This window comes from Acartia tonsa, chromosome 14 (genome assembly GCF_053477335.1).
Source record: "Acartia tonsa isolate MP-2025a chromosome 14, ASM5347733v1, whole genome shotgun sequence".
Taxonomy (NCBI): domain Eukaryota; kingdom Metazoa; phylum Arthropoda; class Copepoda; order Calanoida; family Acartiidae; genus Acartia; species Acartia tonsa.
In genome coordinates, this window is record NC_137273.1 from 25,471,216 (window position 1) to 25,498,229 (window position 27,014).

At 31.4% G+C, this 27,014-nt stretch overlaps 3 protein-coding genes and 1 long non-coding RNA gene across 4 annotated transcripts; all 4 read right to left on the minus strand.

Moving 5' to 3' along the window:
• Positions 1-10,665: 10,665 nt before the first annotated feature.
• Positions 10,666-13,441, minus strand: LOC145306019 (uncharacterized). Its single transcript, XM_080147952.1, has 3 exons — positions 13,374-13,441; positions 12,583-12,649; positions 10,666-12,021 (listed from the first exon to the last, which is right to left on the minus strand). The coding sequence occupies exons 2-3, from the start codon at positions 12,583-12,585 to the stop codon at positions 11,155-11,157; spliced, it is 870 nt and encodes a 289-aa protein (XP_080004078.1). The 5' UTR covers positions 12,586-12,649; positions 13,374-13,441; the 3' UTR covers positions 10,666-11,154.
• Positions 13,442-13,444: 3 nt separating this feature from the next.
• Positions 13,445-15,514, minus strand: LOC145306017 (uncharacterized). Its single transcript, XM_080147951.1, has 2 exons — positions 15,445-15,514; positions 13,445-14,875 (listed from the first exon to the last, which is right to left on the minus strand). Exon 2 carries the CDS (start codon positions 14,797-14,799, stop codon positions 13,822-13,824), a length of 978 nt encoding a protein of 325 aa, XP_080004077.1. The 5' UTR covers positions 14,800-14,875; positions 15,445-15,514; the 3' UTR covers positions 13,445-13,821.
• A 4,031-nt stretch (positions 15,515-19,545) lies between these two features.
• Positions 19,546-20,164, minus strand: LOC145306020 (uncharacterized). The gene is made up of 3 exons (XR_013874870.1): positions 20,077-20,164; positions 19,839-19,891; positions 19,546-19,666 (listed from the first exon to the last, which is right to left on the minus strand). It is a non-coding gene; the product is annotated as an uncharacterized LOC145306020 (long non-coding RNA).
• Positions 20,165-25,608: 5,444 nt separating this feature from the next.
• LOC145306021 (uncharacterized) lies at positions 25,609-26,853 on the minus strand. Its single transcript, XM_080147953.1, has 2 exons — positions 26,142-26,853; positions 25,609-25,732 (listed from the first exon to the last, which is right to left on the minus strand). The coding sequence occupies exon 1, from the start codon at positions 26,838-26,840 to the stop codon at positions 26,208-26,210; it is 633 nt and encodes a 210-aa protein (XP_080004079.1). The 5' UTR covers positions 26,841-26,853; the 3' UTR covers positions 25,609-25,732; positions 26,142-26,207.
• Positions 26,854-27,014: the final 161 nt, after the last annotated feature.

A 27,014-nucleotide genomic window follows, 5' to 3' on the forward strand; every position in this document is an offset into this window, starting at 1 on the left:
AAAAAGACTTTGTAAAACTATTTCTATGTTACATAACTCTTTTGTTAGCGGAAAAGCCTTTCATTATAATCAATAAAAATGCTTTTGATTCATTTGTTACACCAAAAATGCACGTAATTGTTAAGGGTTGTTGTTAATTTTTCCGAGAAAAAAAGAAAAAAATGATTTTGACTTTAAATAACAATAAATAAAAGAAATTTAATTTGCAAATATAATTCAAGAACTTTTAATAATTGAATTGGTAAGAAAAATTATGCCTCTTAACTTTTCCATGAAAAATCTAAATTTATCCATCTATCTATATTCTATAATACAAAGTATAGCATGATGTCCGTCCTTCTGTCCGTCCGTCCGTCTGTACGTAGACACTAGAAATAATATAAAATATACGACAAAACAATTTTTTTTACAAAACGTTTTAACTTAATTTAAATGTTTTTTTTTTGTTCACGATAGGTTTTGTTATTTGCGTTTTCATGGATTTCATTTGTTTTTTCGACGTTATTTTATTTTCGTTGCCTAATAGAAAATAAACATTTAAGAATTTTATTTAGATAGTTAGAAACAGTGTTGTGCACAGGGTTTTGCCCCCTTGAACCGAAATCGATATTAGTGTAAAGGGCAGTGAGCTTTAGATGTGTGTAACACCGAAATTAAGAGGAATATATTTTTATTGTCATTGTCATGGATAGTGTTACACCTACCTAGATGTCCACTGAAGGACAACATTGTCATGGATAGTTATACACCTACCTAGATGTCCACTGAAGGACAACATTGTCATGGAAAGTGATACACCTACCTAGATGTCCACTGAAGGACAACATTGTCATGGATAGTTATACACCTTACTAGATGTCCACTGAAGGACAACATTGTCATGGATAGTGATACACCTACCTAGATGTCCACTGAAGGACAACATTGTCATGGATAGTGATACACCTTACTAGATGACCACTGAAGGACAACATTGTCATGGATAGTGATAAACCTACCTAGATGTCCACTGAAGGACAACATTGTCATGGATAGTTATACACCTTACTAGATGTCCACTGAAGGACAACATTGTCATGGATAGTGATACACCTACCTAGATGTCCACTTAAGGACAACATTGTCATGGAAAGTGATACACCTACCTAGATGTCCACTGAAGGACAACATTGTCATGGATAGTTATACACCTACCTAGATGTCCACTGAAGGACAACATTGTCATGGATAGTGATACACCTACCTAGATGTCCACTGAAGGACAACATTGTCATGGATAGTGATACACCTACCTAGATGTCCATCCACTGAAGGACAACAGAAATTCTTGCATAAATATTCAAACTTGTATGTATATTAATAATTAATAATTTATTTATTTTTTACTATGTCTATTCCTCAGTCCCTGGTTACATAATGGATTATAGAAATACTAGCGGTTTCCCCCTTAGCTTCTAGGGGCTTTGCCCCAAGAGGTTTGATCAAACAAATTTTTCGTATTTTAAAAAATAAATCTAAAAAAAAAATTTTCTTTGGGTGGGGAAATTTTTGTTTTTATGGGGGGGGGGGTAGGGGGTAGTCGACCCCACTATTTAAATTATAGTTTTAAAAATAAAATTTTTTTTGCGGGGGGGGGGGTGTCCCACCCTCCAAGAAAATAGTTATAAACCTTCCCGGGACCTATGAGAAGCTACCTTGTAAAGGAGAACCCGATCGGTTCAGTGGTTAGCGAGATCCTTCGCTACAAATTAACAGACAGACAAACAATCAAACAGACAGACAAACAAACAGACATCGTTCTACTTTGTATTATAGACTAGCGGCTACGCCCCTAGAGGCCTCTAGTGGCACTTTATATGTCTAGGGGCTCTATATTCGAAGGGATAAAGAAGGTCAGAAAAATAGCTTAAAACCATACCAAGACTTATTTATAAAAGTAAAATGGTCTAAAACCATTTCATGGCATATACGAAGCTTCCCTCTAAAGGAGAACCATATCGTTTCAGTGGTTAGCGAGATCCTTAACTACAAACAAAAAAGCTTAGTATTTTATATTATTGGATAATGGATGACATATTTATTTTTTAGAATATCTATACATTAATCCCTGGTTACATAATGGATTATAGAAATAATTAATGATATATTTTTTTTAGTATATATTTATCCCTTATTTCCTTGTTGCACCATGGAATAAAGAAATAAAAATGATGTTACATTTAATTTTAGTATATCTATCCCTTATTCCCTGGTTACATAATTGATTAAAGAAATAATTAATGTTACATTTAATTTTCAATATATCTATCCCTTTTTTTCCTGGTTAGATAATAGATTAAAGAAACATAATTAATTAATTTACAGTATATATATCCATTAATTCCTGGTTACACAGTGGATTTTAAAAATATGATTGATGATATATTTAATTTTCAGTATACATATTCCTTAATCCCTGGTTACGCCATGGATTAAAGAAATATAATTGATGATATATTTAATATTTAGTTATGTATGTATACTTTAATTCCTATATAATGGATTAAAGAAATGTAATTGATTATATATTTAATTTTAGTATATCTATCCCATGGTCCCTGATTATATCACTTTTAAAGAAATAATTAATGTGATATATTTATTTTCAGTATATATATCCTTTATTTCCTGGTTACGCCATATATGATTGATAATATATTTAATTTCTAGTATACATATATCCCGTAGTCCCTGGTTACATAATGGATTAAAGAAATATGATTGATGATGTATTGTAAATGTCATTTTAATAATCTTCAATTCATAGTCGGGTTCTTAAAAAAAATTAGAGAATCACAATTAGTTTTTTCAAGCGAAGCCTTTCTCTTCTTGAATATGGTCAGTACGTCCGTAGGTAATTATATTCCTCCTATATTGATCAGATTCTATGTTAGAATCGAACTATTGATTTTAAACTTTTCATGGTAATGCCTTAAACATATAAGAAAATCTAAGAAATCTAGAAAACTCTGTATTCGTTAAAAAATCTAAAAGCTTGCCCCATGAAAAAACACACAGAAATAGAACATACTTCCCTATAAAGTATAATCCAATTGATTTTACTGGATATACAAAAAAGCGTCCAGTAATCCTATAATATTTATAAAGCAGTAAGACTTTTTGTCTGAAGCTTAAGATCTCGGAAATTGCTGATCCAAATGTAATATACTTTTCATATAAGCTCTATAAATGTTTGGAAAGGTTTTATGCACTTTTCCTGCCCTCCTCAAGCGGCTAGGGGTGAAGCAACTAGTTAAAAGTTCATTATTGTGAATTTTTACCCATACCAACAAATTTAACGCTAGAATAAGAAGATATCGTCCCAAATATTTGTACAATTGATAGTTGTAACGAATATAACATCATCCATAATTATCAGAGCTTTAACTATTTGGTAATATTTAGCAAAACAGACGGACAGAATAAAGTAATCAGTTAAAGCGTAGTTGCTCATATGATGGTCATAAAAGCCTATAAATAAAGAAGATTAAATATCTAAACGTACGGTAAGACAAAGTTTGTTAAAGCGTAGATGCTCATTTGATGGTCAGACTAATTATCAAAAATATTTCCACTAGAAATTTTAAAAAAGTCATATCAATACCGCGTTAGGTAAGATTTTTCGTTACAGACAAAAAGACTGACATCCTTCCACTGTTCTGTAAGAAACAAACATTATGAACACAGACACTGCAGAGCAACAGAATAAATGCTAATTGGCCAGTAGAATCTTCACGGTAAATTTGAGAGTCCTATCCTATTATATATATATATTTTTTTTTTAACTGAAGCTTAGGATCTCGATAACCACTAAACTGATAGAGTTTTACTGGATTTATGCTATTATTCTGCCCACTATGAATAAAGAAACCTAGATGCTATTATCTTGTATACATAAAATACAACTTTCCATTGAAGTACAGACGAACTAGTCTTAGTAGAGTCTTCGGTAATACAAATGACTAGAATGAAATATAATTTAAATCATACATTGCCTTTCTTGCCTAATCAGATGTGAAATTAAATGTCTAAACAATTAAATAAAAAGTCTTCACACTGCAGGGATCTTAAGGGATAAGACAATGGGTGATAAATCAAAATACGTCTCATTAACCCCTTCTGCAGATCAAAGTTATTGATAGATATGATCAGTCACTGCTAGTTTTTACTTGACAATCAACAATTTATAAAATTCAAGCCAACGATACAGAGAACGTGTTTTGGATACCAGTATAATTAATTTTCTGAAGTACCCTCCCTTCCTGCTAAATAGGTATAAGTTCTATTAATGAAGCTACTCTAGAAAGACGATTTCCTCACGTCTGTCCGTTTGACTGGCCGTCTCAAATGATTATTGCTTCTTTTTAAAAGCAAAGCTTTTCCACAATTAGGGTCAGTACGTCCGTCCTGAACGAATAGCTTTCTTAGTTATTTTAGGCATGTTAGAGTTGTCCTACCGATTTCAAACTTTGCATGGTGATTCCTGTATTAGTTAGGTCCGATTTAGAAAGCGTAGCAACTCTATATTCATTACCAGAACGTCTGTAGGTCCATTTTAAGAATGACGATTTTTAACTTTTTTAACAACAACTATTTATGTGATATAATTATCCGATTGATCTGATTTTTTTAAATACTGATTCTTAGGACAACTAAGTACAATGTTATAAGCGAAGTCCAATAAATATAAGTAAGTCATTAAATATTATCCTGTATTTTATCAGTTTTTCAACAAATTTACTTACAATTTTGTTTGACTTTTATACAATTATACTTTTATTATTCAGTTCTGACACACTCCAAGTGTTAATGTTCGCTTGTCCGTTTCAGAGCTTCGCTTTTAAGGATATTGCCATCATTGTTCGAACGTTATTTGTTAAGTTTCTTAGAGATAAAATAAAATTTTTAAAATGTCCATCAAATTTTGCGCTGCTACTTATACTTATAGCAACACAACATTTTAAAAGCAACGCATTTATACATTTAAGGCCGATCCCTCCGTCCACCCGTTCCACTGTAACAGTTAGCTCTTATCATTAGTTCATGCATGTTAAAATGGTCTTCTTTTTTCAAACTTTACATATAATTATGTTGGATATAAAATGCGTTGTTGGTATAAATATTTTTGGTTAATATACGTTTGTCTGGGCAGGTTGAGCTTCGATTCTGTATGGATGTCGTCATCCTTGTTCTTGTTGCGTATTTGTTGTAATAAATTATTCACATCTTGTGCTAACCTCCAAAATGGCCCAACTGATTTCGAGGTCAAGGAGGCTGAATTCGGCAAATCCGGGGCCACTTTCTACTCTTAATTTTTTTTAGCTTGTTTTATCGTTGTGCCTCTAGGGGAACTTTTACCCCCTCAAGGTAGGTCGACCTATTTTCGAAAGATGTGAATTTTGGGCCATTTTAGCCGGATTCACACGTAATACTAACTAACCATACCTTAAACAGATAGAATTTTTAAGAAACCCAATATGAAGCTTTAATGTAAAATAAAATCATAACATTTATCTAAAAGTCTTACCTTAAAGAATTTTTTATTATTTATTTCTGACACAAGTATTCTTCTTATGCGTTTAAAATAGCAAAGCTTTTCTATATTTGAGATCGGTCCAAATCAAACGTTTACAGTAAGGGTATATATCAATAATTTACTGGGGGAAAAAAATCATTCAATGCCAAATCCCTGTATACTTGATTTAGAGTAACTAATGCTCTACAAAATGACACAGCGAATTAAGCCATCAAAAGTTAAAATCTATAAAAAGCAAAGAATGTGTTACGTATAGTATTTAATATTTATAACCGAGTTGTTTTTTTTTAGTAGCGAAGCTACTCTATATTTTGAAATGTCCGTCTATATGTCTGAAACGTTTTGGGAGAAACGTGATTTACTCAGCTCCTAGAAAAATAGAAGGCTGAATTTTTTTGTCAACATTTCCATCAAAATGGAGCATAATTAAGTATGAAACATCGGTAGCGGTCGGACTGCTTTTAAGCAGCTTTTTAACCGCTTTTAATTTTCAAAACTGATTTTCTTGGCTCCTGTTAAAGAGAGAAGGCTGAAACTTCCATTAACATTCCCATCAATATGAAGCATAATTAAGTATAAAACATCAAAAGCGGCTGGGCTGCTTTTAAGCAGCTTTTTAGCCGCTTTATTTTTTTAAAACTGATTTTCTCGGCTGCTGGTAGAGAGAGAAGGTTGAAACTTCTTGTCAACATTTCCATCAATATGGAGCTTAATTATGTATGAAACATCATTAGCGGTCAGACTGCTTTTAAGCAGCTTTTTAGCTGCTTTTATTTTTCAAAAATATGAAACATCAATAGCGGTCGGACTGCTTTTAAACAGCTTTTAGCCGCTTTTATTTTTCAAAATGATTTTCTCGGCTCCTGTAAAATATAGAAGGCTTCTTAACAACATTCCCAACAATTTAAAGCATAATTAAGTGTTCATCATCAATAGCGGCCGGACTGCTTTTAAACAGCTTTTTAGCCGCTTTTACATTTTGCAACAGATTTTCTCGGCTCCCACAAAAAATACACTACTGAAACTTCTTGCCAATATAACAGACTATATGCCCCATACTTAGGTAGTCTTTAGTAGTCTGACTGCTTTTAAGCTGCTTTTCTTTTTAAAACTTTCAGACATAAACATTAATTTTTAAAAGTTTCGTAATTTTAAGTTTTTGCATATTTATTTGCATATATCTCTATTTCTTTTCTTTGATATTATAACAATTAATCAGCTCTATAACTCACTTTGTCTGTTTGTCTATTTTATTATAGATTTTGTGCTTCGCTACTTATGGATGTTGTCATCCTTGTTTTATTTTAACTTCTTATTTTGTCAAAATTGAAAAAATAATCCCCTATTATAAGCAAGAACTTTAGGGATAAGACATTTAACGATAAACGAGATGACACTCCAAAAAATGTTATGATAAACCAAAGTAACCCTTCTTTAGATTAGAATAAATGGTCAAAAAGTTTGGATGGTTCTAGTTTGATCCATCCAAACAAGATTTATTTTTATGCCAACTAAGGATAGAACGTTTTTTATAAAACTTGGTTTTGGCATAGTTTTAATATAGTCCAATGTCCCCTCCCTCCCTGTTGACAGAGTGTAAAATGAAAAATTTTAAGATTAATTCCAGTACTTTCCTAGTACCGACTGGCTGAAATCCCGAGCTAACAGATTTCAGAACTAATATAAATATCATGAACTTTCTTTTATCATTCTTAGAAAATTGTCTATTCTATGATACAATGCATGATTTTGCAGCATGTGAGATTCTGGTTCTAATCCAGCGGATATTAATTAGGTCTCAAAGCCATGCAGATAAAGATTTTACTCAAAGAAAGTATGCCACATTGGGAATAGTATGTTATGTAGTAACAAAGCCATAAGCATGATAGCATCCATGAAAATCATAGTTTAATAAAAAACACTGGAGTAAAAGGTGCAATTCTAATTTGCAGATTTTATATATGTACTTAAATACCATTATTGCGTTTCATATCAAAATAGAATATCACTAATTGAAATTAATCATAAGATTTAGTGGAGGTATGCTGCAAAACAAGTTTTTTTTTATGTAGGCCTCTAGGGGCGAATTAGGGAGTGAACCCATTAATTTCATTTTTAGCTTTAAAAAGAAAATAAAAAAATAAATTTTGGTCCACCAGAAAAGTTATAAATTTTCTCTGTACATATAGCAGGCTTTATTAAAAGGAGAACCATATATATATTTACTAAGTATATTTGCGATTTCTTTTATTTAATGAAATCTTCCAATTTTAAATATTTACAAAACAGCCTGCTTTATTGCATCAAGATCCATGACAGATCTATATAGGAAATAAACGTCTATAAATGAGCTCGAGTCTTCCAATGGCAAAGTGTTTAAAACACATAGTGCTCCAATAATCCTCAATAAACTCTCATTGACCAAAGCGATAATACCTTTATTCTATTTGTTTATGGAATGAATTAAGTTTTTCACTTCATGTAGATATTTGAATTACATTGAAGTATTTAATCCTTATTTCATAAATAAAAAATATACGTTCATAATAGAGTAAATCTAAGAAAACTCTATTTTAAAAGAATTCGATTGTGGCGACACTTCCTTTGTGTTAAAATATTAAAACTAAAATTTTAATCATATTAACCCTTTGGCGACGATGGTAATGTTAAAAAAAAATATAATTGAAAAAATCTTTTTAAAATCATTTAAATTAATAAATATTTACTTCTTTCTTTTAGATAGTAATGGCGGGGGAGGAAAATTTATTTATTGAAAAATAGATATGTACTTATAGAAAACTAGCCAATAGCGATATAGTTATATTGAGCCAACTCTAGTATATATATATCGGTGAAGTTTTTAGCGAGATCCTTAGCTACAGACAGATAGACCTCATACTATTTTTTATACGGACTATAAGTTCTTGCTGGAGTAAAATCCGATTTATCTGCAACATTTATGATCACTAGTGGTTGTGCCCCTTTTTTGTGGGTATGTTAGTATGTCTTCCTTCACTAAACAAGGATGACAACATCTTTAAAAGCTTTGTTCATAATCTTGAACAAATAAATTTTGTCTGGAGTAACTTTTGGAAAGTTATAGAAAGATAAATGTGATGACAAACGGACAATCAGTTATAAATCAGTTCAAATGTCTGTAGCATAAAAAACATATTGAAAGTAGTAAATCAAGAAACCTCTTATAATAAACAAGTATGCGTCTTTTGCATGACCGACAGACCATGTGAATTTCATACAGGATACTTATTTGCACGGGGAATCTTCACTAAAAAATTTCAGCCGAAAAATCTAGAATAAAAACCGAAAAATTCACGTTTCCCCGATACACTGTCTCTAAAAGAAAGACAGGCATTTCGAAGTATAGAATAACTGATTTCAATGTAACGATATTTAAAATTACAGCCTTCAATCATAAAAATAAAAGATTCTTCACCCCAATACTTACAAAGACTTGAGAATGGAATGAAGAATTATTTGTATTCCATTAAACTATACTTGGACCATGTATCTATACTAAGAATCAAGTTCATTTTTTTCAATCATTGAACCGTGAAAATTAGACGAATTCTTAAGAAAACAAGGATGGCAACTTCTATAATGGAGAAGCACAAATAATCTTGGTTGGACTTACGGACAGAGTGATTTACAGAGCAAATAATTAGTGGTCATTCTATAAGGATTTAAGAATATAAGTGATAGAAAATCACGAAACCTTTATTAATATAAATATAGTCTCTAGTAACATAACTGACAGACAAAGTTAGTTATATACTGAGCTGGATCTTTAAACCATTTTAGTGGTGAGCCAGATTGGGGTGAACCAACTTTCCACCAATGAGAGCACAGCATTTTATGAAATGCCGCGCTATGATTGGCTGAAATTCGGCGCACCCCGATCTGGCTCACCACTAAAATGATTTAAAGATCCAGCTCTGGATGCTCTATGGAAAGGGTTTTATTCACAAAAAAAACAGCAATCTATCTCAAATAGCAGCTAAGCAAAAATCACATCTCACTTATAGAGTTCCGGACAAATTGAAATATAGAGTAGCTTCGCTACTAATTTTGATAATTACATACTTAGGTAGCGCAACAATAACAAACTTAAAATACCTACAAATAAAAGGAATACCTAGACATTGAACTAAAAAAGATATTGTCATATAATTAGAGAACAAATTATAAGTAGCTATCTAGCCATAAAACTTTTACGGCAAAATCCCTTTTGAATCAAAGGACTAACACCGATCCCCACGAGATTTTTTTCATAATAAAAATGAAAAATATCTGGTATCAAGAATTAAGAATTTATTTACATCATCAAAAATAACATTGTGTACATACAAAACACATAAAAAAGTTTGCTATCATTAAAAGCTAAACAGGAAGTCAAATTAAGAGCATTTTAAATCAAGGATGACAACATCTATAAGTAGCGAAAGCAAAGAAATCATGGATAGACAAACGGCCAAAGTGGGTTATCAATGGTCGTAAAAAAAGAGTGACAATATGATATTATCCAATTATATAAAATCACAAAATCTTTTTTTGATAAATGTTTTTTTTTGTGGCATAACCGACAGACTGACGGACAAATTAAATAATTTATTGGATGCCCTTTGCTCAGGGGTATCCTCACAAAAAATGAGCAGTCTATCTCAAATAGCAGCCAATGACATAACATTTATGTTAAGTATGGACGGACAGACAAAGTGATGTATAGAGTAGCTACGCTACTTAAAATATTTATAAATGTTAACAACTACTTAAACAATTTACAAAGCTACTTAGCAAGTAGGTATTGGAAAAGATTTAAATTTTTTTATCATGTTTTTTTCATAACGTCAAGACTAGAAAATAAGTCTTGTTATATGTGGATATCAATTATGTATTTTACTTTTTGATTTAGGTCTAGGATGGTTTACGACTATTTTTTACTCTTCCCCCTAGATGCTACTGGCGCAGCCGATAGTATACTTAAAAAATGAAGAATAAAAAGATAAAATTAGTGGATTATTAAAGAGGGATGGAGAATTGTCAATACCACCTAATCTAAATTTCAAGAGTACTTAGAAAAAAAATACGGAAAGCTAAACATTTAAATATAGCTTCCCAGAAACAGGTTTTTAGAAGCCGAATTAAAAAAAACTTTTTTTTATTTTTTAAAAATTACCTAACATTTGATGGAAATACATGAAAATTAATGACAAAGTACAAAAGTACTTATACATACTTAAATAAATAAAGCTTTGTACATGTTTTTAAGAAGCTATGCAGTATGCAGTTATTTTTAGCTTCCTGAGATTTTTCTAAGTGTCCGCAATATATGATTACAAGATGTTACAATAAAAACCTCCCAATTAGTTCAGGTATATATAAGTATTAACCAACAAGCAAAATATTTGGAAATTTTGAAAGACAAAATCTGCTGTTTTGGAGAACTTTTTAAAAATGCTATACCACCCGCAATTGAATGTAATTTCTTGTTAAAAAAATCCTCGAAAAAAAAGGTTTTAATTAACTTAATTTTCAAATTTTTTCGAAATATTTTGCTTTAGTTACCCAGAATTATTTAGGCATTTTTCTTCAATTTCTTCTTCTTCTAATTCCTGTTTTATATTCAATTCTTCATTTTCATCATTTTCAGTGTCCATTTGGATAAATAGAAAATTTTCTGCAAAAATTTCTTCTTTTTTATCTTCGTCATCTGAAATTTCCCCATTGTCTATCTCCTCTTTGATGTTACTGACAATTTGATCATCATTTATATCATGTTCGGTTTGATCAAGAACCTCCTCTTTGATTTCAACTGGAACATAAGCCTCGCAGAAACCAGTTGTAGTTTGATGAGATGCAGCTTTAGTCTTGATAAACTCTAACCTATTTATATGAGTACTTGATTTATTATGCCTTGTCAAGTCGGAATTGAATGTAAAAGATTTCTGGCACATATGACACTTGTACGGTTTCACGCCCGTATGGGAGCTTTTGTGTTTTATCAATCCACTGCTGCCCGAAAATTCTTTCTGGCATATATCACATTTATATATTTTCTTTTGGTCAGTATGAATCCTCCTGTCATGGACAGTTAAATCATACGCTGTTCGAAATGACTTTTCACAAATCTTGCATTTAAATGGTTTTTCACTGTTGTGAATTCGTTTATGTTTTATAAAACCACTATGGTCAGAAAAGGCTTTCTCGCATAAATCACACTTAAATGGCTTCTCGCCCGTGTGTATCCTCTTGTGTGTAACCAAATCACCACTAATTCTAAATGCCTTTTCACAATACTCGCATTTAAACGGCTTCTCCCCCGTATGTATTTTCATATGATTTTTCAGGATATACTTGTTTGAATACTCCTTGTTGCAGATGTTACAAGTGTTCACAGAAGATTCTTTTATGCCCAATTGTTCTTGCGCCTAAAATGTAACACAAGTTAAATAATCGTATAATTAAGTAAATTGGAAAATTAAAATATCATGCAGAACTTCTGCCACCTTTTTTTTCTTACTGTAGGTTAGGTTATGATGGTTAATGGGTAGCCATGCAAGGTTAGATCACCAAAGTTATAGGCCCTGTATGGTTAGGGCCTCCACAGTGGTTAGGCATCGGGAAGAACTACCCCCAACAACCTTTATTTAAAAATAGGGCGGTGTTTAGTGCTTGACAGGCAAAATTCATAGTGCAGTTTGTTTTGTACAACAAAGCTTTTCAACCTTTAGGGTAAAACAGTCTGTGACAATAAGTTATAATATTGAAAGCGTAGAAACCTTGCAATGAATTCCAAAAAAATAATCCATCCATTCGAAATATGTTAATTTCTTATCTATTTTGATACTAATGCTAGAATTATTTTATTAACTTGAATTTTAAATTATTCATTTAATGTTATCAGCATAGGTAGCAATTGTTCGATTGTCTGATTAAAATGCTTTGCTTCTATAGATATTATCATCCTTGTTTATTCAAAACAAACTTACCATAGTTGGCTAAATAAAATTTTTATAATATTTTGTTCTTCTAATCAAGATTCTTGAATCTTGATATCTAAATAAAAAACTTAGATTATAATACGTTAGCAAAAAAACTGTACCTTGGCATAAAGATTTATTTGCGACAACAAAAAAAACTAAAACTGTACTTGGTCTAAAAAAAAAAACTTAGAAGGAAAGAAATGCATTTAAACTTGGAAATAGTGAACAGCATATTTTTTTCCTGTTCAATGGTTTAAACTATATCTATAAAGCATGTATTTGAAATAATTTAAAATATTAAACCTTGAAAATCATATTCTTGTGATTTGTGCAACTTATATGACTGTTTTGTTTACACAAAAATAGCATGATAACTATTTTGATGGTGTCTAATTGTTTGTTATATATTGTAATACAAAATAATATATGATAAATACTAGACGATATTCTTATGACTTATGCTTGCAATTTTTTCTTTAAATATTTGACTTCATCACAAATTAGATATTTTAGGTCGTAAAACAAAAGCAGCCGGGTAAAAATATTCTTTCTTTTTCTCGATTATCTTCATGGCTAAGCTATATTTATCATATTCTATAAAACATTTAAAGGTTCACTACTCTAAGTACTCAAACTTGTTAAATGCACTTTATTCAACAATCCCTTTGAGCATAATAAATTTAGTGATATGACTACTGTTAATTCAGTGTTAATTTTTTTCTTTTTCTGTAGGTATTGTGTGTTTGAATTGGTGGAAGAAGAGAAAACTATATGCATTTTTTTCACAAAAGTCATACCTAGGAATGTATTGATTCTAAATATAAACCTAGACTACTACTCGCTCACTTCCTCATCTTAGATATCTGAAACACATTATAAAGTATTATTATAAGAAGTATGAACAAAACTCTGCGCTAATTAACAAGGTAATTATACCAACATTAATATCAACATCAAAATGATTTAAGATAACATGTGCATGAGAATAGCGAAAAGTATGGAAATATTAAATTTTTAAAGTCTAAATAAACTCTTGATATAAAATTAAAGAAATTAAGGATCAAATTAAACAATAATGAAATAAGCAGAAATGAAAAACCAGGAAAGTATTAAATAGAAGGTTATAAACATTTTAAAAGATGATTAGATAACAGCTTCTTCTTTCATATCAAGAGCTTCATAAAATCTATCATTGTCGGCACCTTTCTACTCAACAGACTGAGGATGATTTTTTATATTCTATTTTTAATTATCAATAATATCATTAGTTTCTTCTTCTTTAATATTGACAGTGTCATAAGCATTATTAATCTGAGAAGGCTCCTCTCTAATAGACAAAGAATCATTATCAATAGTTTCTTCTTCTTCTATAATTTCTACTTTCACATTCATGATATTAGGAGCTTCATCATCATAAGGTTCTTCTTTAATGGAAAGTGGGTAATTATCAAAATTTTCTGCCTCCTTTTTAACAAAAGTTTCTTTGTTCTTTTCTTTCTGTACAGGATGAAGGTATTTGTGAATATTTAGAAGATCAATGCTAGGAAATCTTTTATTGCAAACATTGCAGACAAGAGATTTTGATTCATCTTCCATCTCACCATTATGTGTTCTCATGTGAGTATCTCTATTTTCAGACTTAATGAATATCTTATCACATATATCACATGGATAATGGGATGGGACGACTATTGGTGGTTTCTCTCCAGTATGTATTCTTCTCATATGTCTATTCTTTTCGAAAAAAGTAGTAAATGATTTACTACATGCATCACATGAAAATGGTTTCTCACCAGTATGAATTCTCATATGTCTTTTCTTATCGAATGAAGTAGTAAATGGTTTACTGCATACATCACATGAAAATGGTTTCTCTCCAGTATGTATTCTCATGTGTTTATTCTTTTGGCAAGAAGTAGAAAATGATTTACTACAAACATCACATGAAAATGGTTTCTCACCAGTATGTGTTCTCATATGGACGTTTTTCGCAGTAGATGTTATAAATGATTTACTACATACATCGCATGAAAATGGTTTGACTCCAGTATGTGTTTTCATATGTCTGTTTTTATGTTCAGAACGAGTAAATGCTTTACCACAAACATCACATGAATATGGCTTCTCTCCACCATGTGTTAAAAGGTGTCTTTTGAGATGATTATACCTCGAAAATAACTTGTTACATAACTGACAAGAAATTTTTTTGCCATCACTATTCATTGTATTTAGTAAGTTTTGATGCCTGGTTTCAGTTTGCTTGTGTTTGGTTTCTCACCAGTAAAAATAATCACAGAATCTAAAATTAAAAGCTAGCATTAACAATAGAAAATCCAAAGAAATCAAATTTTCAAAGAAATAGTTGCATGAAGTGTATTTATAAGTTTGGTTACTTGAAGCAGTGAACATTTATATTCTTTTGTAGAATTCGATAAATATAAGAAATTCATGAAGATTATCATAAGGAAATTTAACTTTTACCAAGTATTTTTTTTTAACGTCCAAAAATGTCTTATTTGTGATGAGTTAAGTCATATTTTTATAAAAATGATTGCAAACATAAGTTACAAGAATACAGTCTAACATATATAATTTTTGGATTGCAATAAATAACTAATAATAAACATCCCTAAAATAGTTTTCATGCTGTTTTTGTAAAACCAAGACAGCAATATAAGTTGCATATATCACAAGAAAATTATATTTAAGTCTTGATATTTTTAAAACTACATGACAAAAAATTTAAACTCTTCCAAATATATGCCCTTTAGATATGATCCACTGAACAGGAAAAAACAGGACAGCCAGGCATAAACACATAGGAGCCGTAAATGAAGAAAAGCTCCACATTGAAAAATATTTCCCTACCTTCTAAATTTAAGATGATAGCTATGAAATGAAAGGTGTCATTAGTAAACTTGTTTCATTTTATTTATCTGAAATAAATTATGTAATTTTATAAATATAAAAACAACAAAATTATTATGATCATAAGAAGCGGAGCAATAATAAGTTAACAACATTTAATAAAAAATATTAAAATTTGTTTCTAGCTTAGGTACTATTTATAAAAATTCTTCAATTTTGATATCTTCTTTCTCATAACTTACAGTTACGTCAACATTCCCAGCCTCCATCTTGACAAAGAGAGGATCCTCATCAAGAGTTTCCTCTTCTTTTATCTCTAGTTTTAAATCAGCTTGACCACAATCCACAAAACTGGCAGATTTTAACATCTTTAGATGTTTAGCTGACTTGTTATGCTTTGTCAAGTTAGTACGAATGTTAAATGATTGTTGGCATAAGTTGCAGGAGTATGGTTTATCACTGAAATGAATTTTCTTATGGTCAGTCAAAGTACTGGATTGTTTGAATGACTTTTTACATATGTCACAAGTGTATGGCTTTTCATCTGTATGAATCCTTGTATGCTTGTTCAGATCACCTTTTCGCCCAAATGTCTTTCGACAAACATCACAAGAGTATGGCTTTTCGCCTGTATGAATTATATTATGTCTTACCAAATCACTTCTCTGTCCGAAAACTTTGTTACAAAACTCACAAGAATATCCATTCATTCCTTCATGCGCTCTCTTGTGTTGTGTCAGGAAATGACTATATGCAAATGCTGTATCACAAATTTCACAAGTGTACGGTTTCTCCCCTGTATGAATCCTCAAGTGTCTTGTCAAATAAGTCCTTTTGGAAAATATTTTTTCACAAATATCACAAGAATATGATTTTTCATTGGTTTTAAGACTATTTACACTGTAAATTTTTGTGTAGGTCATGCTACTAGCCATATTACATCTAATTAGAAAGTATTTACTGTAATTTTGGTGCCAAAAAAACTTTTCTATAAGATTTTAAAATTAACAACAAAAGAGTTCTTGATTCAAGATAAAAAAAATCTTAATTCTCAAATTGGACAATGTGACATATCATATAAAGATGTATTTACAATTCTTATGCAATCACGAAATTCCCAAAACACGGTCAAAATTTATACAAACTCACGTCATCCATTTTTCCATTGTTGTGCGTTAACACTAGTAAGTTCACATTATATCTGAAAATATAACATGTTTTAAATATACAAGATTTAAAAATTATTTGTATACTTACATAAATTATTTGTAAAACATACCCTCAAATAAGATTTCGTAATTAAAATTTAAATTTATACTTGGACTAAAGTATGTGACGTGTAGTAATAGCAAGAACAAACAGCTAAATATTCTAATAAAGTGTATTAATTCAAGACAAGTTAAACATACAATTATAATATTAAATATAATAGCAAGTATTCACTTTTAGGTTCGTGCCGAGTTGCAGAGCAAAGTCTTGCTCCGAAACGGTTGACACAAGAACTGACAGCTAATATACAAAATACATATAATGCTCTCAAGACAGGAAGAAAGGGACTATACATCACATTTCTCCCCGGCTTTAACATGAACATAAATTTCGAAACTGTAACATTACAGATTGAATATAACAATATGTTTATTACATGTTAATTATCAAATATATTATAAATAGCATTGAATGCTTATTAAATAGATAATAATTGATCTGGTATGACATCTGCCATAATTTTTATTTTTTTTTTTAATTTTATTTCCAGATCTTTAAACATTTCATATACATTTTTTTTCTTTTTGTTTTGGTTCCTTAGAACTCTTTTATGTTTTTTATATGTTCCTTTTTTTCTCTTTATGTGTTTTTTTTTTTTTTTTTTTATATTTTTTTAAAAAACATTGATTAACATATAATCATTGAAAAATGCATTGATTAACATATAATGCATTGATTAACATATAAACATTGGAAATGCATTGATTAACATAGTTATTATAAATGCATGATAAATAAAAACACTGATTAACATATAACCATCAGAATGCATTGATTTAAAAACATGTCATTAGAGATGCATTGTTATAAAAGCATTAATATTAAACCTTTCGAGACTACTACTGTCTCAACAAATACTTAAACATTAATACATAAAAATAAAATAAAATATGAATTAATACACAGTAAAACTATAATTATTCTTGATCATAATATTCATTTTCTTTTGCCAGATTTTTCTTGATAATAGTAGTATCATTCATATCCATCAATCCATCATTATCCATCAATCCATCAACATCTCACAAATGATATAACCATACCAACCATAGTAGTATCATTCATATCCATCAATCCATCATTATCCATCAATCCATCAACATCTCACAAATGACATAACCATACCAATGCTACAACACCACAAACGATATAACCATACCAGTTGACCTTAGCTTAGTTATAAACTTAGTTATAAACTGGTTTCCACTTAGCAACTGTGATTTTCTCAAACAACACAACAGCCATTCACCTCCACCACAAGAAGCCTCCAATCTCTTCAAAAAATTGGGATCAAATCCTTTCTAGCATCGACTCTAGCTACTTCCCAAAATTCACCCTTTTCTGATTCAAAATACGTTGCTGATCCTACAGGTTAGCCAACCGAGCATCTAACTCAACCATTCTAGTAGCCAAACCTGCCAAATGTTTGAGGTCTCAGGTCAAAAATCAGAACTGCTGTTCACATTTATCATCCAGGAGATTATATCTATTGTATAGTCAGGCATGACTTAAGCCTAATAATGACAACCACAATAACTGCTATTAACATCTCTGTTAGAATCCAAAAATCGACATGTCATTCAAAATACAGAAACTGCCAATGATTTTCGTTATAACAATGATGCTACTGTCGACACTCCAACCAATGATAACGTTGACAACAATGAACAAAAACAACAAACACAGAGAAATCTGCAGCCGAACAAAAGCAACCAAAACCTTCGCCATAGATTGATTCGAAATCTGATCCATTTCGTTTTTCAATACTAACTATCGACAAAAACACCAGCTATTGACAAGTAAGATATCCAACCTGGCAGTCAAATCTACAACAGCCACATCATCTTTAAGCCCCGCCTTCTTTAGAACAGCTAAAATTTCACTAACCAGCATTTTACTTTAACTGCCCACTGTATTAACAACTTACAAATATCCGTTTTATCAGTCATAAATATATTTAAGATACAATGCATGCTAATGAAAATTCTGCACAACTTCACAATAGCTTCTAGCCCATGGTGTATATTTCTGTATATCATTATCTATCAACTAAATACTTCTCATTTTGACCACTGTAAATACATCTCTTTGTAGCTACCTGACTCACTGTGCATTTATTTGCATCATCCTGACACACTGTGCACATCTGTTCAAAATAAATATCAACATAATTCGTTTAGCTCTTTGTATCTACCTGACTCACTGTGCATTTATTTACGTTATTCTGGCACACTGTGCACATCTGTTCAAAATGTTACAATATCAACATATTTCGTTTAACTCAATGTTATTTCATTATCCTTGACATACGAATCCTCAATTTTCAAATTAAGCTTCAAAACTACTCTCTGACGTCTTATTATCCACAACTGTTGCTTAAATGCTTAAATTTAACACCTCCAAGTCTTCAAAACTTTTCAACAGTTATTATAAATCTAGCAATCTATAAATCTAAATTACTTTTCTTCTCCTTGGCAGCAGTTGGACTGTTGATTGGAGTACTTGTAACAGGTTGAGAAAGGGTTGCAACAACAGTACCAACAGATTGACTTGCTATCTACCTTCCTGGTGATACTCCAAGCTTCTTGACCGCATTATTGAGAGCTGTTTTAGCATCCTGTTTAGCTTCCTGTTTAGCATTCTGAACTTCAACAGACTTCACATCTAATCTATAAACAGATTCTATAATATCGATAAAATTCAACATATAATCGGTCATGTACCATAGTGTATCCTGTACCAGCCTCCACTATCTCTCCACCAACAATTCAACATATAATCGGTCAGAGCAAAGTGTATCATATACCAGCCTCCACTCTCTCTCACACCTTTTAACTATATCATAAAACAAAACAAATCACTCACCTACAAATAATACCAATGTCAACACAAAACAATGGCCAAATTCAAAACTAGATTTCAGTCACCACCAACTACTTCTCTTGCGGCCGATCTAAAACAAAATACAATCATTTTAGATGCCAAAACTTATTTAATACATATTTTATTTTCACTCAACAAAATAAAATAATTTCTTTAACATGTATTAGTATATATAACATTAATCAAATGTATATCAATATTGAACATCATTAAAAATAAAATCTTAACAAACTAAAACTCACCAACAGGTAATACTGTATCTCAACCACCACAACTACTCCTCTTTTCGACCAATCTAAAACATAATACAATTATTTTAGATGCCATACTTAAATGTTATCACTTAACAAATAAAATTTCAACATGTCTACTTAAAAATGTATTAAGAAATATAATATTAATCAAATGTTTGTCAATAATCGAGCAACATAAAAATAATTCTTAATACAATATATTAGTCTAATACAGTAAAAAATTTACCTAATTATTCTATGAAATATCTGAATAATAACTTATATCATCCACAACTATTTTTATGTATTAGAATCTTGAAAGTTGAAGCACAACTAACTATTTTTCTCTATCCCTGAGAGCACTTTCTTGCGCAGCTCAACTTTTGCGCATACAACGCCCAACTCCTGCTCATCATTGCAGCTACCTCTCTGCACCACCCCATCTTGCACATACCAACTCCGAGAAACAGTGCAAACTTTCCTTGCCAAATTTTTGCCCACCCCCCTTCTCCATGAAGAGAGACAGCTCCACACAAATATCTAATGCATTATAACAATTTTGCTTCATGAAATTCTAAGCTTCATAAATAATTTTGCTGAATCAACATCACTAAAATCGCAATATATACTATTCTATATCGAGTGTCCTTAAAAAAATTTAAGTTAAACAAAAACTTAAAAAAAAACTTATTTTTATTCATCCAAAATTTAGCAACACATAATGTTTCAATTTCAAGTTTGAGTGCAATTTGATTGACCACCCTGTGTTATTGATATATTTGTTTTTTCTATAATTAGATTCGGTCCGCCCATCCATACGACCGTTCGTCCTTCCGTCACTCTGTACGTCAATCCTTTTAGCTTTTTTCGTTAATTAATACATGTCAGCATTGTTCTATCGCTTCCAAACTTTACATCTATCTACTTTTTGTATTTCGAACTTTACATGGTGATTTCTGCAGCAGGTAGGTACAATTTAGAAAACGTAGCAACACTATAATCATTTCTATGACGTCCATACTTCCATTTGTAAACATGTTGATTTGACCACAAATTTCTATATGATCTAATTATCCGATTGTATACTAATTCCGGGAACAACAAAATTCAACATTATAATCGAAGCAGTTAAAATATCTAATTATCCAATAATTTTATATGATCTAATTATCCGAATGATTCGATGTATATTGATTCCTGGGACAACAAAGCACAATACTTTATGATTGCGGTGTCAATAATTTCATATGATCTAATTATCCGATTGATTTGATGTATATTGATTCCTGGGACAACAAAGTACAATACTTATGATTACAGTGTCAAGCATCCAATCACCCTTCAGACAACCAACACTCTGAGATGCACAACCTTTTTCGAGAAATTTTAACTGTGCATGGTATTGAATTGCGCCTGTTTTAGCCCAAGGCATTCCCTCACTCTAACTATTTACTTCATTTACTTCAAGTATCTGACATAGTAGCAGTGAGAACCATTTTTAACGTCTGTGCATGGTAACGAGTTTCACCGGTTTTGGCCAAAACATTCCCCCCACTCTAACTTTTACGTCACACATCTCACATAGTAGCAATAGGAACCATTTTTAACTTTGTTAGTTATGACTCAGTGTCAGACCGAGATTTAAACCTATCACCTACCCAACGACAAGTAGATGTGCTACATGTTAAGCGGTTTACAAGCGAAGCCACTCTATAAGCAAGTTCATAAAATGTAAGTAAAACATCAATCTGTATCAATCAGTTCTTTTTTTAACAAATTTACTTACAATTTTACATCGACTCTTATACACTTATTTTCTCAGTTTTGACACTATACAAGTGTTGATGTTCGTTTGTCCTACCATTCAATGCTTCGCTTTTGTTAATGTTGTCTTCCTTGTTTTTTACAAAGATTATTCAGTTCTGACACTATGCAAGTGTTGATGTTCGTTTGTCCTACCATTCAATACTTCGCTTTTATTAATGTTGTCTTCCTTGTTTATTACAAACAAATTTGCTTACAATTTTGCATTGAATCTTATACGCGTATATTCTGATTATTTAATTTTGACACTATACAAGTGTTGATGTCCGTTTGTCCTGCCATTCCATTGCTTCGTTTTTACGTATGCTGTCATCTTTGTTTTTATACATCATATCCTCATTACAATAAAAATCATATATCATATAAATCATATATCAACATTTACTATACGAGTGTTAATGCTCCATTTTTATGAATATTAATATCCTTGGTTTATACATCATATTCGAAAACGTTTCATATACAATAGAAGTCAAATATAAGTCAAACTAAACTTGCAACATTTAACCACCAAGTCTAAATAACACATTTAGTATTAATCTATATTGCATCACCCATCATTGGATATAGATATACACAATAGACATCTCTTCCCTACACAATCCTATATATAATAGATCTATTGTCAAAACTTGCACAAAGTTTTATTTTCAACAAGCATCCATAAATAATATATCCATTGTACACACATCAACAAGTTTTCTCTTCTCTCCATACAAATATTTCCAATAACATTCATTTCCGTACCATACAAATATTTCCGATAATTCATTCATATATATATAATATGTCCATTATACATTTCAATTCTGCACACATATCATAATTAATCCACATATAATATGTCCATTGTACAATGTTCTGCACACATATCACAATTCATCCATATATATATAATATGTCCATTATACATTTCAATTCTGCACACATATCATAATTAATCCACATATAATATGTCCATTGTACAATCCAATTCTACACACATATCTCTCTCTCACTCTCACTCTCTCTCTATCTCACATCATAATCAAATACTGAATAACAATTTTTGCTTCATTAAAATTTTTTGCTGAGTTATGCATTCCAATCTTAAATCGCCATTTAATTGTTTAAAATAAATCTAGTTAAATCCACAAAAATTCCGCCCACCAATCAAATATCACATTCTACTGATCATGATGACAAGTATGTATCAATCCAAATCAACGTAAATTCAAAAACAAAACAAACAAAATTTCTGTTCTATCTATAATAGAAATTTCGTACTATGAATAATATATCACAGATCAAAGATCACATATCTATCTTCACGCAAGTACAATCGTTATTATTCATAGCACATTTTAACCATATTCAAAATATTTTGTTTCCATACATATAAACTTAAGAGTAGCTTTACTCTTATTTATACATAAACCGCAATATGATTGTTTTTAAAATTAAATACTTAGAACCATAATAACTGACTCAACTTTTAAAACAATTTACAGCCTTTTATCAAAATTCTAGTACTTTTTAAAATATCCAATTTCAAATTTTTATCCAATTTTCATAAAATCACGATATTAACATTTAATAAAATCAATTTTCTTCCATTAACAATTTTACAAAATTGTATTCCTATTTTCGTTGAAATTAATCCATCTTCAATTCTTTATTATTCTTATCTCTGTTAGACTCCACAATAGTCTGAAACAAAAATAAATATATCCAAATATCCAATTCCAGTGTAACAAAACAAAAAACTAAATGCATATATTTTGATTTTCATAATAACATAATCTCATAAACTCGTATTCAACAGTTAACAAAATGTTATATTTCCAGAATTCAAATAATTATCATAAATCAAAATATTTTCCATCACAAACTTATAGAGTTGCTTCGTTTCTCTCCTTATTATTTAAACAATGTCAGCACTTTCAAATTTGTTATAACTTCTAACCTTATGCATGGACACAACAATGGCAGATAAATTAACATTTATCCCACTAATTCGAATAATATCAGAGATCTACATTGATTAGCAATGGATACGACAATGGCAAATAAATTGACGTTCATTCCCAAAAAATCGAGTAAGATCAGTAATATACATGGATATAACAATAGCAAATAAATTTTCGTTCATTCTAGAAAAAGTTGCTCCACAAATAATCGATATGATTTGTATGTCAACATAACATCTCCGAGTTTTTCATCCTAAATAAAAATACTTCCAGAGGCACAACTTCTATACATTTTTTATAAGCCGTCATGTCAAATCTATCAGATACAAAACTTATTCAATTATAGATATCTTAATTTCAAAACTACAAAAATCGATCGCCGCCACACCGCCGTCAAATCGCCGTAGTACATGTATATCCTGCTGATACAATCCAAAACTGTAGAGAAAATCCTTCTTCCCTGCAAATTGTAGAAAGAAATACTCGTTTAATCAATACACGTCTGTCCCAAATAAGCTATAGAAAGAAATACATGTCTAACAATATACGTCTGTCCTTGTTTACGATACATGTAATCCTTGCTTCCCTGCAAATTGTAGAAAAGAATAAACTGTAGAGAGAATACATTTTTAACAATACTCGTCTTTCCTCGTCTCCCTGAAATAAACTGTAGAGAGAATACATATTTAACAATACTCAACTGTCCTCGTCTCCCTGTAAAAACAAACTGTAAAAGGATATATTTTTAACAACACATGTCTATCCTTCTCTCCCTGCTGATACAAGTCCAGGGCGGCACCTTTTCCCCTTTCATGGTGTCCTCCACCAACATAGTACATGTCCAGGGCGGCACATATCTTTCCCTGGACATTATGTTGGTGTCCTCCACCCACATGTTGTCCTTCACTAGACAGGATGGTGTCGTGGTGTCCTTCAATGGACAGGATGGTGACATGGTGTTCTCAACCATCACATATCTCTCCTTCACCAGGGGTTCGACCTGGTTCACCATCTCTCCATCCTTCTTTTGGTCCCCCATCTCTCCATCCTTCTCCTGGTCCAGGAATTCGACCTGGTCCAGCATCACATGTCTCTCCTCCTCCAGAGGTTCGACCTGGTTCACCATCTCCTTGACTGTTACCTGGTCCTCTCCACCTATACACTCTCCCCCCCCTAACCTGTTTGGCAACACCACCAAACTTTCTTGTTCAAGGAAACACAATTTTTCATTAGCAATTGGAGCTTTGAAATTGTCCATAGAAAGTGTTGGCAACACCACCAAACTTTCTTGTTCAAGGAAACAAAATTTTTCATTAGCAATTGGAGCTTTGAAATCGTCCATAGAAAGTGTTGGCAACACCACCAAACTTTCTTGTTCAAGGAAACAAAATTTTTCATTAGCAGTTCGAGCTTCGAAATTGTCCATACTGTTAGCTAATCTTGTAACCGCAGCACTGTTGGTATCAACATTATCCTGCTTCTCTTGAATGCTCGTCTCCAGCGGCGCTATACGCCCACCCATCTCCAGGCGTAGCCCACCCATCTCCGCCGCCACACCATCAATTCTAGTCCCAAGAGCATGAATCTCATTCTTGACCGAACCCCAAAAACTAATCATGTACACATCCTTCTCCTCCTGAGACATCTTTCTCCACTCAGCAATGTCCATCCTGGTCACTGCAGATATCCTGAACAAAAACCAAAAGCAAAGAAATAATACAATTAAAAGAAAATCTGAGCTATAGATTCGTACTACACTACTGCGCCAAAATGACGTGTAGTAATAGCAAGAACAAACAGCTAAATATTCTAATAAAGTGTATTAATTCAAGACAAGTTAAACATACAATTATAATATTAAATATAATAGCAAGTATTCACTTTTAGGTTCGTGCCGAGTTGCAGAGCAAAGTCTTGCTCCGAAACGGTTGACACAAGAACTGACAGCTAATATACAAAATACATATAATGCTCTCAAGACAGGAAGAAAGGGACTATACATCACATATGTATATAAGATATATGTTAAAAAATAATAAATTTCATATTTGAATTATACATTCAGGAATAAAATTGATAAATTTAGGGACCAGACAGCCAGAGTATTTTATGCAACTAAGCTGTGGAATTCTAGAAATGGTCAAGAATTTATGCGATTAAGGTATAAAAACTGCTTTTAGCAGCCAAAAACAACAAATCATTCAAACATACAAAATTTAAAAAATTCCAAAAAGGGGGGTAAGGAGTTTCCAGTTCTTGATAGACATTTAGTAGGAAAGCACCAATTCTATTGACAATATAAAAGACTGATAAATTATATATGCGCCATTAGCATCAATAGACTCTGTAATCTAAGAGGCGAGAAGGGAAACCTTAAACCATCCCAATAATAAAATATAAAATCAAATAGCCAAAAACCATTCCAGAACCTATTTGAACATTCTCTAAAGTAGACACCCCAATCGGTTGAGCAGTTATAAAAATTTTAAGCTACAGACAAAAAACCTGACTATTTTATATAAGAATTCTCAGTTTCAACCTGTTCTTTAGCCATTGGCTTTAAATCATTATTTTCTTTTGATAACTTTTCATTTTCCACAACATATCAATCTCCTACTGCATTAGAATCTTCCTCCGACGAATTCTCCTTTTCATTCACTTGAATATTACACTCTATAGGAAGAGAAATATACTCATTAATCATGGTTTCATCTGCAGAAGTATTTTCTTCAGTATTCTCTTCCATTTCATCAATCTCTTCTTTGATAACCATTACTCCACAATCAATAAAGTTACTAGACGTAGTTGTATTCTTTACGGTTTCCAATAGTTTTAAATGAGCAGCTGATTTATTGTGTCTGTTCAAGTCAGACCTGTCTCTACATGGTTTATTGCAGATATCACATGTAAATGGCCGCTGACCAGTGTGAACCACCATGTGAGTATTCAAGGTTCCTTTTAAGGAAAATGATTTTTTGCAAATTTCACTTTTGAATGGCTTCTCCCCTGTATGAGTTCTACTATGTCTTAACAAGTCACTCTTCTGTATGAATGTTTTTTCACAAGAATCACAAGAAAATAGCTTTTTATCAACATTAAAGTTTTCATCATCATTAACTTGAATAGTACACTCTAAAGGAAGATGAATATATTCTGTATCATCCGAATTTTCATGTGCAGTATTGCCAAGTGAATAATCATTCTTAGGTTCTTCTTTTATCAAGGGTCTAACTTTCATCTTATTGATATCTGTGAAGAGGTGTATATTTTACAGGATAACGTAACTACTGATTGTTTTCTAGGGGGAGGGGGGTGGCAGGGGGGGGGGGGGTGGCGGAGACATTGCGTTCAAGTACCAAAACGCGTTATACTAGAGATAAAAAAAAGGTACCTACAGCTGATTTTTAAGGAA

Bases quoted from the DNA above. Each gene is read 5' to 3' on its own strand.
- LOC145306017 (XM_080147951.1), bottom strand. From the start codon at position 14,799: ATGAATAGTGATGGCAAAAAAATTTCTTGTCAGTTATGTAACAAGTTA.
- LOC145306021 (XM_080147953.1), bottom strand. From the start codon at position 26,840: ATGAAAGTTAGACCCTTGATAAAAGAAGAACCTAAGAATGATTATTCA.